The sequence below is a fragment of the Panulirus ornatus genome, chromosome 23 (assembly GCF_036320965.1).
Source record: "Panulirus ornatus isolate Po-2019 chromosome 23, ASM3632096v1, whole genome shotgun sequence".
NCBI classification, from domain to species: Eukaryota; Metazoa; Arthropoda; class Malacostraca; order Decapoda; family Palinuridae; genus Panulirus; species Panulirus ornatus.
In genome coordinates, this window is record NC_092246.1 from 1,068,393 (window position 1) to 1,082,069 (window position 13,677).

General features: G+C 38.8%; 1 protein-coding gene across 2 annotated transcripts in view; it reads right to left on the bottom strand.

Annotated features, from left to right (window-relative positions):
• Nucleotides 1–13,677, bottom strand: part of LOC139756703 (post-GPI attachment to proteins factor 6-like) — a 99,343-nt gene that overhangs the window by 44,940 nt on the left and 40,726 nt on the right. For both annotated transcript variants that reach the window (XM_071676383.1, XM_071676384.1), the window contains exons 11-13: nucleotides 11,226–11,404; nucleotides 10,606–10,773; nucleotides 7,624–7,716 (exon numbers count right to left, since the gene is read on the bottom strand). In XM_071676383.1, the coding sequence (XP_071532484.1) occupies nucleotides 7,624–7,716; nucleotides 10,606–10,773; nucleotides 11,226–11,404 (440 nt within the window). The remainder of the gene's footprint in view (nucleotides 1–7,623; nucleotides 7,717–10,605; nucleotides 10,774–11,225; nucleotides 11,405–13,677) is intronic.

The following is a 13,677-nucleotide window of genomic DNA, read 5'->3' on the forward strand; positions in this document are numbered from 1 at the left end:
ACTGTATTGTTGACTGGTTGGTAAGGTTATTTAATGTATGTATGACTCATGGTGAGGTGCCTGAGGATTGGCGGAATGCGTGCATAGTGCCATTGTACAAAGGCAAAGGGGATAAGAGTGAGTGCTCAAATTACAGAGGTATAAGTTTGTTGAGTATTCCTGGTAAATTATATGGGAGGGTATTGATTGAGAGGGTGAAGGCATGTACAGAGCGTCAGATTGGGGAAGAGCAGTGTGGTTTCAGAAGTGGTAGAGGATGTGTGGATCAGGTGTTTGCTTTGAAGAATGTATGTGAGAAATACTTAGAAAAGCAAATGGATTTGTATGTAGCATTTATGGATCTGGAGAAGGCATATGATAGAGTTGATAGAGATGCTCTGTGGAAGGTATTAAGAATATATGGTGTGGGAGGAAAGTTGTTAGAAGCAGTGAAAAGTTTTTATCGAGGATGTAAGGTATGTGTACCTGTAGGAAGAGAGGAAAGTGATTGGTTCTCAGTGAATGTAGGTTTGCGGCAGGGGTGTGTGATGTCTCCATGGTTGTTTAATTTGTTTATGGATGGGGTTGTTAGGGAGGTAAATGCAAGAGTTTTGGAAAGAGGGGCAAGTATGAAGTCTGTTGGGGATGAGAGAGCTTGGGAAGTGAGTCAGTTGTTGTTCGCTGATGACACAGCGCTGGTGGCTGATTCATGTGAGAAACTGCAGAAGCTGGTGACTGAGTTTGGTAAAGTGTGTGGAAGAAGAAAGTTAAGAGTAAATGTGAATAAGAGCAAGGTTATTAGGTACAGTAGGGTTGAGGGTCAAGTCAATTGGGAGGTGAGTTTGAATGGAGAAAAACTGGAGGAAGTGAAGTGTTTTAGATATCTGGGAGTGGATCTGGCAGCGGATGGAACCATGGAAGCGGAAGTGGATCATAGGGTGGGGGAGGGGGCGAAAATTCTGGGAGCCTTGAAGAATGTGTGGAAGTCGAGAACATTATCTCGGAAAGCAAAAATGGGTATGTTTGAAGGAATAGTGGTTCCAACAATGTTGTATGGTTGCGAGGCGTGGGCTATGGATAGAGTTGTGCGCAGGAGGATGGATGTGCTGGAAATGAGATGTTTGAGGACAATGTGTGGTGTGAGGTGGTTTGATCGAGTGAGTAACGTAAGGGTAAGAGAGATGTGTGGAAATAAAAAGAGCGTGGTTGAGAGAGCAGAAGAGGGTGTTTTGAAGTGGTTTGGGCACATGGAGAGAATGAGTGAGGAAAGATTGACCAAGAGGATATATGTGTCGGAGGTGGAGGGAACGAGGAGAAGAGGGAGACCAAATTGGAGGTGGAAAGATGGAGTGAAAAAGATTTTGTGTGATCGGGGCCTGAACATGCAGGAGGGTGAAAGAAGGGCACGGAATAGAGTGAATTGGAGCGATGTGGTATATGCAATTGAGTGGGAGATGTATAAAAGAAAGAGACAGGAGGTCAAGAGAAAGGTGCAAGAGGTGAAAAAAAGGGCAAATGAGAGTTGGGGTGAGAGAGTATCATTAAATTTTAGGGAGAATAAAAAGATGTTCTGGAAGGAGGTAAATAAAGTGCGTAAGACAAGGGAGCAAATGTGAACTTCAGTGAAGGGCGCAAATGGGGAGGTGATAACAAGTAGTGGTGATGTGAGAAGGAGATGGAGTGAGTATTTTGAAGGTTTGTTGAATGTGTTTGATGATAGAGTGGCAGATATAGGGTGTTTTGGTCGAGGTGGTGTGCAAAGTGAGAGGGTTAGGGAAAATGATTTGGTAAATAGAGAAGAGGTAGTAAAAGCTTTGCGGAAGATGAAAGCCGGCAAAGCAGCAGGTTTGGACGTTATTGCAGTGGAATTTATTAAAAAAGGGGGTGACTGTATTGTTGACTGGTTGGTAAGGTTATTTAATGTATGTATGACTCATGGTGAGGTGCCTGAGGATTGGCGGAATGCGTGCATAGTGCCATTGTACAAAGGCAAAGGGGATAAGAGTGAGTGCTCAAATTACAGAGGTATAAGTTTGTTGAGTATTCCTGGTAAATTATATGGGAGGATATTGATTGAGAGGGTGAAGGCATGTACAGAGCATCAGATTGGGGAAGAGCAGTGTGGTTTCAGAAGTGGTAGAGGATGTGTGGATCAGGTGTCTGCTTTGAAGAATGTATGTGAGAAATACTTAGAAAAGCAAATGGATTTGTATGTAGCATTTATGGATCTGGAGAAGGCATATGATAGAGTTGATAGAGATGCTCTGTGGAAGGTATTAAGAATATATGGTGTAGGAGGAAAGTTGTTAGAAGCAGTGAAAAGTTTTTATCGAGGATGTAAGGCATGTGTACATGTAGGAAGAGAGGAAAGTGATTGGTTCTCAGTAAATGTAGGTTTGCGGCAGGGGTGTGTGATGTCTCCATGGTTGTTTAATTTGTTTATGGATGGGGTTGTTAGGGAGGTAAATGCAAGAGTTTTGGAAAGAGGGGCAAGTATGAAGTCTGTTGGGGATGAGAGAGCTTGGGAAGTGAGTCAGTTGTTGTTCGCTGATGATACAGCGCTGGTGGCTGATTCATGTGAGAAACTGCAGAAGCTGGTGACTGAGTTTGGTAAAGTGTGTGAAAGAAGAAAGTTAAGAGTAAATGTGAATAAGAGCAAGGTTATTAGGTACAGTAGGGTTGAGAGTCAAGTCAATTGGGAGGTGAGTTTGAATGGAGAAAAACTGGAGGAAGTGAAGTGTTTTAGATATCTGGGAGTGGATCTGACAGCGGATGGAACCATGGAAGCGGAAGTGGATCATAGGGTGGGGGAGGGGGCGAAAATTCTGGGAGCCTTGAAGAATGTGTGGAAGTCGAGAACATTATCTCGGAAAGCAAAAATGGGTATGTTTGAAGGAATAGTGGTTCCAACAATGTTGTATGGTTGTGAGGCGTGGGCTATGGATAGAGTTGTGCGCAGGAGGATGGATGTGCTGGAAATGAGATGTTTGAGGACAAGGTGTGGTGTGAGGTGGTTTGATCGAGTAAGTAAACGTAAGGGTAAGAGAGATGTGTGGAAATAAAAAGAGCATGGTTGAGAGAGCAGAAGAGGGTGTTTTGAAATGGTTTCGGCACATGGAGAGAATGAGTGAGGAAAGATTGACCAAGAGGATATATGTGTCGGAGGTGGAGGGAACGAGGAGAAGAGGGAGACCAAATTGGAGGTGGAAAGATGGAGTGAAAAAGATTTTGTGTGATCGGGGCCTGAACATGCAGGAGGGTGAAAGGAGGGCAAGGAATAGAGTGAATTGGAGCGATGTGGTATACCGGGGTTGACGTGCTGCCAGTGGATTGAATCAAGGCATGTGAAGCGTCTGGGGTAAACCATGGAAAGCTGTGTAGGTATGTATATTTGCGTGTGTGAACGTATGTATATACATGTGTATGGGGGTCGGTTGGGCCATTTCTTTCGTCTGTTTCCTTGCGCTACCTCGCAAACGCGGGAGACAGTGACAAAGCAAAAAAAAAAAGAAAAAAAAAATATATATATATATATATATATATATATATATATATATATATATATATATATATATCCCTGGGTATAGGGGAGAAAGAATACTTCCCACGTATTCCCTGCGCGTCGTAGAAGGCGACTAAAAGGGAAGGGAGCGGGAGGCTGGAAATCCTCCCCTCATTTTTTTTTTTTCCAAAAGAAGAAACAGAGAAAGGGGCCAGGTGAGGATATTCCCTCAAAGGCCCAGTCCTCATCCTCTGTTCTTAACGCTACCTCGCTAATGCGGGAAATGGCGATTAGTGTAAAAAAAAATATATATATATATATATATATATATATATATATATATATATATATATATATATATATATATATATATAATATATATATATATATATATATATATATATATATATATATATATATATATATATATAAAATATATATATATATATATATATATATATATATATATATATATATATTTTTTTTTTTTTTTTCTTTTTTTTTGCTGTCTCCCGCGTTTGCGAGGTAGCGCAAGGAAACAGACGAAATAAATGGCCCAACCCACCCCATACACATGTATATACATACACGTCCACACACGCAAATATACATACCCATACATCTCAAGGTACACATATATATACACACACACAGACACATACATATATACACATGCAAACAATTCACACTGTCTGCCTTTATTCATTCCCATCCCCAACTCGCCACACATGGAATAACATCCCCCTCCCCCCTCATGTGTGCAAGGTAGCGCTAGGAAAAGACAACAAAGGCCCCATTCGTTCACACTCAGTCTCTAGCTGTCATGCAATAATGCCCGAAACAACAGCTCCCCTTCCACATCCAGGCCCCACAGAACTTTCCATGGTTTACCCCAGACGCTTCACATGCCCTGATTCAATCCATTGACAGCACGTCGACCCCGGTATACCACATCGATCCAATTCACTCTATTCCTTGCCCTCCTTTCACCCTCCTGCATGTTCAGGCCCCGATCACTCAAAATCTTTTTCCCTCCATCTTTCCACCTCCAATTTGGTCTCTCACTTCTCCTCGTTCCCTCCACCTCCGACACATATATCCTCTCGGTCAATCATTCCTCACTCATTCTCTCCATGTGCCCAAACCATTTCAAAACACCCTCTTCTGCTCTCTCAACCACACTCTTTTTATTACCACACATCTCTCTTACCTTTTCATTACTTACTTGATCAAACCACCTCACACCACATATTGTCCTCAAACATCTCATATCCAGCACATCCACCCTCTTCTGCACAAGTCTATCTATAGCCCATGCCTCGCAACCATATATCATTGTTGGAACCACTATTCCTTCAAACATATCTATTTTTGCTCTCCAAGATAACGTTCTCGACTTCCACACATTCTTCAATGCTCCCAAAACTTTCGCCCCCTCCCAACCCTATGATTCACTTTCACTTCCATGGTTCCATCCGCTGCCAAATCCACTCCCAGATATCTAAAACAATTCATTTCCTCCAGTTTTTCTTCATTCAAACGTACCTCCCAACTGACTTGTCCCTCAACCCTACTGTACATAATAACCTTGCTCTTATTCACATTTACTCTCAGCTTTTTTCTTTCGCACACTTTACCAAACTCAGTCACCAGCTTCTGCAGTTTCTCACCCGAATCAGCTACCAGCGTTGTATCATCAGCGAATAACAACTGACTCACTTCCCAAGCTCAAACTGCATACTTGCCCCTCTTTCCAAAACTCTTGCATTCACCTCCCTAACAACCCCATCTATAAACAAATTAAACAACCATGGTTTATACCTTACATATTTGGTGATGATTATTTGAACGTTACATTATATAAAGTTACATTTCGGCTGAATTGCAGTAGTGTACTAAGATACATTATGTGTTCAATAGTGAACATTAATTGATGTCAAGTTGCATACTTGTTGAACTGCAGTAATAATGTGTTAACATATATTATGTATTTAATGGTGAACTTTAAGTTATATGTGTAGTTGACATACACATAACTATGGAAAACTATGCTATCTGCTTGACCAGCTGTGCATTTGTTCATGGATTGTTTATAACATTCACAGAAGTAAGTATAGGACAGTTCTTGCATCTGTACGAGCACTGGTTGGTGATGACTGAAGTGACAGATGTTGGCTAGTGGATATTAGTCTTGGTGGCACAATCCTAGCATCTGTCAGTGTCCTGGTGTTTACACTACTTAGTGTAATGCATCTTTGATCCTTGAGAAACTTTAATGGTCAGAGGACAGAAAATATGTCAGTGTGATTATGTTTACACTGAGGCAACCACAGCCTCTGAGGAGAGTCTCAATCAAGTCCAATCAAGCATTATCGAGAGAGAGAGAGAGAGAGAGAGAGAGAGAGAGAGAGAGAGAGAGAGAGAGAGAGAGAGAGAGGAGAGAGAGAGAGAGAGAGAGAGAGAGAGAGAGAGAGAGAGAGAGAGAGAGAGAGAGAGAGAGACTCATAACTCGGCTTTATAAAACAAATTTTTGAGTAACATGAAATATATTCATTTAATAAATACAGTATATACAAAAGTCTACATGCATCAGGCACAAGTGGGTCAGTAACTTCGATTAACTTAATTTATCAGAAAAATGACACTTGATAAAAGGATAAAAAGAACCAGCCAGTCCACCACATCCTAACTTGCAAAATTTTTTCCCAAACAAGGAATAAGCCACATAAGATGATGGAGAGCACAACAGGAAGTGTAGGTGCACTGTCAGAGTGTGGCAGCTATGAAAGCAAAACTGGTAACTCCAACAAACTTGTGAATGTTGTTTAAATCCATCTATCTGTATCCCTGACACCTGTCCCAACTGGAACACACTCAAACGGGTGGCCATGGTAATAGTCTCTAGAACCAGTAACTCCAGTGTTGCTTCTTAGCCTTTAGTGCCTCACCCTTAACAGAGCACTGGCAGAGGGCAACTAGAATGCAGATTTCTAGAGGCTCCTACCTAATATTGCTACTGATTCCTTCTACCTAATGCTCCTGCCCAAATGTTTCTACTTACTACTTCCATCTATGCCAAAAGGGAGGGCTAACACATTGTACTCACCAAAGAAAAATCTAAAGTTATGAAGAATGAGCTGAGTGAGTTAATTGTTGTCAAGTGTTGTGTGAGATAAGGAGAGATTGTATATGATTGTGGAGAAAGTGCCAGTAGTCCATGTGTGGGTGATGCGGAAAGAAAAGACAACTAACTGGGTCAGAGTTGTGCATTTTGACAACTCCTGAAATGCTGGATCACTTCGCAGCCATCAATAATCAATGACCCTCCCAATACCCAGGATCAAATTCAGTTTCATATCGAAAGTATATCAATAATGTCTTTGTTTCATCTACAAAACGCCAAAATAACATCAGAGCCATTACTGTTACCAAAGGTAGCCATCCTATAACACTTACAATTGTAAGAATTGAAACTGTTAGGAATGTATCTCAACTGAGACCATGTTATAACAACCCCTTTTACCAGATTTTTAGTTTGACAAACATTCTTCAAAAATGCATCTCATTCATTGTAAGAGGTCTTTATGTATGTATATCAAATCATACTATACTTGTTACCTCAACCCCATCCACTTTATGTGACTTGTATCCCTTTTCTCTTACATTCCAGTACCTTTTGTCCTTGTACATACTTAATTTGACTCAAATCACTTCATTATCTTGGTTAATCTATTCTCTCCAAGTCATTTCCAACTGTATCATCATTAGAACACTATTTTTCACTTTACTATTTCCTTTATACTTCCTCAACTATTTCCTGTACAATAATACATCAACCTTGTGTTTCAACATTCATTCTATCATAGTTTTTAAGAAAGGATAGTGACACATCTTATATACTGTATATGAACACAAAAGAACATATGACTGATTCAATTACATGCAAGATCAATAGGCAAGAAACTAATTCTTTCTTATCTGAACATATGAATGATTTGGTTATATGCAAGATTATTAGGCAAGAAACTAATTCTTTCTTATCTTTTTCATTAACTGCGAAGCCGCTTCCCATAGAAATAAAGAAATCAAACAAAACATTAAAACACTAGAAAATAAAATCTTTCTCATACACAGCCACTCACCCAGGAAGATGCCATGACAAAGAAAGCTGAAGCAGAGGGTACTACAAACACCCAAAGCCCAGTCCGGTCATATTCAACCCCCAATGCTACAATCTGCAATGACAATATAAGTTACATTACCATTTCACATACATCATATCAGCTGTAAATAATATCTTGTTTCAGACTACTGTACAAAATAAAACTTTACAATGCAAATATAGCAATACAGTACTTCTTTGCAACAAAGTATACAATACAAATTCACTCTAGTTTTTCAAACACAAATCTATACCAAGGTAGTGTTATCAAGTAACCAATGAGCAAAAGATTAGTAAATTCTATGTAAAAGCATAGGATAAACTAAGTGAAAAGTGTGAGCTCCAGGAATATCAATGAACTTTCAAGTAAAGTCACAGAGAGAAAAAAGGCAATGATAAAAAAAAAAAATCATTGAATGAGAAGTAAAGAGGAGGAGGAATAGAATACAGAATAGCGAGTGATGATTAAACATGTCATTTCATAAGGATATGAATCTAAGAGGCAATTTAAAGATGCAGAGGAAATGATGGTGAGTACAGTAAAAAGAGCATGAATTAGCAACCACTGAGGAAGCAATGAAGGTGATAAATGTAAAGATATTTAGGAGTGAAGTAAAGATGTTAGATGGTTATGATATATAAATACAGTGCAAGATATATATTTGGCAGCTGTAAATGTAACTTAAATTTAATTATCTCACATATAAGATGGGTTTAACATCAATTTGATGGTAATATAGAAAATAAGACAACATATAAATATCATGTAACTGGTACGCAATAGCAAAAGCAGTTATCACACTCACTCTCTAGCCAATTTCAGCCTTTTCATGATGGCCATCAACATTGTGACATTGGAGGGATGAAAGCAACAAGGAACATTGGTGATCAGGAGGAATTAATTACATTTAGTCCCAACTATCATAAGGAAGAAAACCAGATGTGATACATGAGAAAAAGTTTCCTCTGAACATGTGAATGGTAATTTCCAAAGGATGCAAGAAGTCCACTAATTTTCCTGCATTATGATTAAATATTCACTTTGATCACTGAATCATTTTCATACTAGTTTGTTGTTTCACCCATAATCAGGTAGCACCTGGAACATACAAAAAATGGCATCATTTATTCACTGCTACTCCTTGGCAGTAATGCATAATACACTAAAACAAAGTACCCAATCTACAGCCAAGGCCCAAATACCTTACTATAGTTTCCAATAATGTTTTATGGTTGCAAGGCATGGGATATAGATAGGGTTGTGTGGAGGAGGGTGGATGTGTTGGAAATGAAATGTTTGGGGACAATATGCGGTGAGAGGTGGTTTGATCGAGTAAGTAATGAAAGGGTAAGAGAAGTGTGGAAATAAAATGAGTGTGGTTGAGAGCAGAAGAGGGTGAGTTGAAATGGTTTGGTGGCACATGGACAAAATGAGTGAGGAAAGACTGACAAAGAGGATACATGTGTCAGAGGTAGAGGAAACAAGGAGAAGCACAAGACCAAATTGGAGGTGGAATGATGGAGTGAAAAAGATTTTGAGCGATCGGGGCCCGAATATACAGAACGGTGAAAGGCGTGTAAGGAACAGAGTGAACTGGAATGATGTGGTATACCAGGGTGGACGTGCTGTCAATGGATTGAAGCAGGGCATGTGAAGCGTCTGGGGTAAACCATGGAAAGTTTTGTGGGGCCTGGATGTAGAAAGGGAATGGACAGTATGAATTCTGTACATGTGCATATATGTATATGTCTGTGTGTGTATATATATGTATACGTTGAGATGTATAGTTATGTATATGTGCGTGTGTGTATATACATGTGTATGTGCATGGGTTGGGCCATTCTTTCATCTGTTTCCTTGCGCTACCTTGCTAATGTGGGAGACAGCGACAAAGTATAAGTATAATATATAAATATATATATATATATATACAGACATACATTTATGTACACATGTACACACAAGTACATTTTATAATTGTTCACCATCATCCATTCCTGATGCCACCCCACCCCACAGGAAATAGTACAAATGCATTATAGCAAAAAACAATAACATATACATTCTTTTTCCCCCCATACCCAATCACCATCCACAGTGTTATGAGGTAGCGCCAGGAAACATATGAAGAAAGGCCTCATCTGCTTACACCCATACAAAAGCTGAAACCACCACTCCCTATCCACATCCAGAACCCAAAGACCTTTCCATGGTTTACTCTAGACATGTTATATGCAATGGTTCGGTCAACTGATGCCACATCGTTCCAATTCACTATATTCCATGCACGCATTTCATCCTACTGCATGCTCAGGTCCTGATCTTATAAATTTTAATGAATAGTAACATTCATTGCTAAGATGTGTGAGTCTGTATACACACAGAGGAATAAAGACAAGGTAGATATATGCAAGGTTAAAGTAACAGGGTAACTTAAGTATAAAGCTCTCTCCTTGTAACACACAAATAACAATAACACACACACCAACCTAAGCTAGATACCCATTTATCAGCCAGCCCGAAGGAAGATCCCCTAGACTGAGAGTACATAAACTGCAGCACACAAGAACAGAACCAATGTGGGCATGATCCTGGGCAGGCCCATACTGACTCATAGTCAGTGTTACTAATCACTACACAACTACATGCATATGTAATTACCTGTTTGTACTGTGTGCTTGTGTGTGTGTGTGTGTGTGTGTGTGTGTGTGTGTGAGAGAGAGTGTGTGTGTGTGTGAATGACACATCACAGTACTATAACTCTTTAAAACATTGCTGGTATTTGTGGGTGTGAGTGTGTGTGTGTGTGTGCGTGTGTAACACACCACAGCACCATAACCTACTTTAGGACAATGACTGCCGCAATAAAGTTATTCATGACTACCATTTACCAGAACATCATGATTCATCACAACACTTGTCATTTACTAAAGCATACTATTCATCACAGTAATGACTCACCAGAGCTCCTGCAACATGCAGAAAGGAATACAGTGAATGTGGAAGATCTGCCATAGCGATGAGGGTGACCCAAAATGATAATATAGCTGAGTAAAAGTCACAAAACTGCATGACACTGAGCCGCATTAGGCAGAAGTTGTATGCCTCCTGGTCACACGCATGGTAAAACTGGAAATCACAATTTTCATTGAGTTAATAACATATGCCTAATGATATCTACTGCAAAAATTACTATCAGGCACTTAAAGATGTAAATGGTAATAAATGAATGCAGGTGTTTAAGAGACACATATGAACAATTCTGAGATTCAAAGTGTAAAAATAACAGTGAGAATGTAGATATGATATAAAAAGCATATGTTTTTGTGCATGATGAATACTAGAATCAAAGGAAAGGTGACATGTACTCTAAATTCAAAGACATGCTGGTTTTTCAAATCACTCACAAAAAATATATCCCCAATCATCAATTAGAATAATAAGTAACACGAGATTTTTGCAATAAGAAAGCCTCATGTCTGATTTATCATTATACTCATTCACAGTCCATGAACTTAAATCAACTAGGTACTATTACTACAAATACAAAGAGGGTTACTGAATAAACTGTATCTTCTTACCGTAGAGAAGACCATTGTGAAAGCATAGACAATAGCCTCAGCAAAGTATCTACGCTTAAGACCAAGAATAATGGCTGGTAGAAAGAACAGGTTGGACAGTGTGAGTAACATTGTTGCGAGCAGTAATTCCCAGTTGGGTGTAGCCTGTGAGCTGTCTGTACATCCCCAACCACGATAACCTGTCGAAAGGGAATGCTAAATCATTACAGTCAATGCACATGCAACAGAAAAGACTTTTAAGGGTATGTATTGATAACAAGGAAGCTATTCAAGGAAGCATATAACTGCCAGTAAAACCAATGAGATTTGCATGAAATTATGAATTTTTGGAGACAAATATAATGAAGTCTCCTATGATGCAACTTTACATGCAAGAAGGTTAATCTTATTACTAATGAGGTACCACAAAATAACATTAACAGTAATTTTTGTTATTTAAGAATCCCACTTTATAAAAGATGTCACAAAGCAAGAGACCTTTGATAAGTCCTATGGAGGAGATATAGACAACACAATAGCCAGCAGTAGCGTATCTAGGGTATGGCAGGTAGGGCAAGTGCCCTGGGCGCCACTTGAAGGGGGGGTGCCACTCAATAGGTTTTTTTTTGACATATGCTACCCAACTGACACTCTTAACAGTTTGGTTTTGTGAGATAAAAAAGAAACTCTCCTACTTTTCAATTATAGTAACATTTCACTACTATCAATTGCATTACTGCTTCTACATTACAATTTTGATCAAATAAGTCTTTAACTTTAAGTCTTTTAAGAGTTTATATAAATTTAAGTTTGGCCTAACTCTTCAACAATTTATAATTACACTGTATATATATTTTTACAAACATCCACTGTAGGTACATTTTTAATCAAGCCAGGGGTGCAATTTCAGTGCTTGCCATAGGCGCTATTTCCCCTAGATACGTCCCTGACAGCCAGCCAGTATTTGGAAGTTATAAAGAACAAGAAACAAGTACTGCAAGATAAATGGAGGATGAGATTAGGAACTCTCAAATATATACAGGTGAGAATACAAAAAAATAATACAAAACCTTCCCATAAGTCTGCATGGGGAAAGTCTTTTTCAAAAAGCTTCAAATTAGGTTAAGGGATTCAAAGGGCAGAATTGTTGAGGATAATGAGGAAATATGCAAAAAGGTGTATCTAAAGAAGATGCAGCACAAATGTATATCTGAGAAAACTGAAAATATACCCATGACCTAGGAGGTACTGTCACTTAGTCCACAGAAAATCAGCAATGCTGGGTGGAATTCAAGCTGTGCAGCAACATACAAATATAATACTTCCTATATGGCAATGTCCACAAATCAAGTGTAGAGCATGAGACATATCAGGAGAGGGGATTCTCATTCTCCAAGTGGTATGAGATATCATTATGATGGGCTCCAAAGTGTTAACCCTTTAGCAGGCAAGTATTCCACAAGGTATATTCTGTTCCTGTTATCTTAAATGACAAGGTCAAAGAGGTCTTGCACACTCAGGGGTTAAAGCCCTTCTGCTCATATTCAGAGTATGATTTTTAAGAATTTCTGATTAAACTTACCACCACAATTCCCATGGCATGTTGGGGAGCATTAAGTTGTAGTAAGGTACAGGGTATGCCAAACTGCAAAATCCCAGATGATCAGTGTGAAAAGAGAAACTGAAACTGGTATTTTCTTTACTTTTATGTTGGACATTCCAGTCACAGACAAAAAGTCCACATCAAGGCCAGGCCTTTATTGAAATACAGAGAGGATTATGAAATGAAAAAAAAAAAGGAGACAAGGGAAAGTATTTACAAATTTTGGAGGAAGTGAAAAACCTGTCTTTTAAAATGTGTCAGGTCACAGTTACTGGGAAACACATGACAAGGTAGAGAAATTCGAAGATTCAGGGTGTATTGAAAGAAACACTTATCAAAATGGGACTATATGCTAGATAACTGCCCGTCATTTGTAAGTATGAAGTTTCTGTTAATAATTTTCCAATGTTACTCTCAACACCCCATGCTAAGTAGTCAACAGAGAAAATACAGTAAAAATGTCATGAAATTTCAAATACAAGAGGTATGAAAGGAATCTCCTCCAGTCTCCTTGATTTAACTGAAGTCTCTACTAACAGTAATTACCAGTCTCCTTGATTTAACTGAGGCATCTACTAACAGTAATTACCAAAGTAAAACATGGCTCAATTAATCAATATAACAAAGAACACAACTCCATATCTCAAATACAAGTTATCAATATCAAACACAAGAGATTAAACAGTCCCCATTCCCCTACTTATGGTCAAATAAGTTACAAGAAAAAATTCAATTCCAGTAACTATCTTGCCTGCTAGTACTGTAGTATTTTAACATCTTACTATTAAAACTCATTCATTTGTATTTAAGGCAGGTCCATTGTAAAATATATTCTTATACATTCTAGAATGTAATGCATTATACAAATGA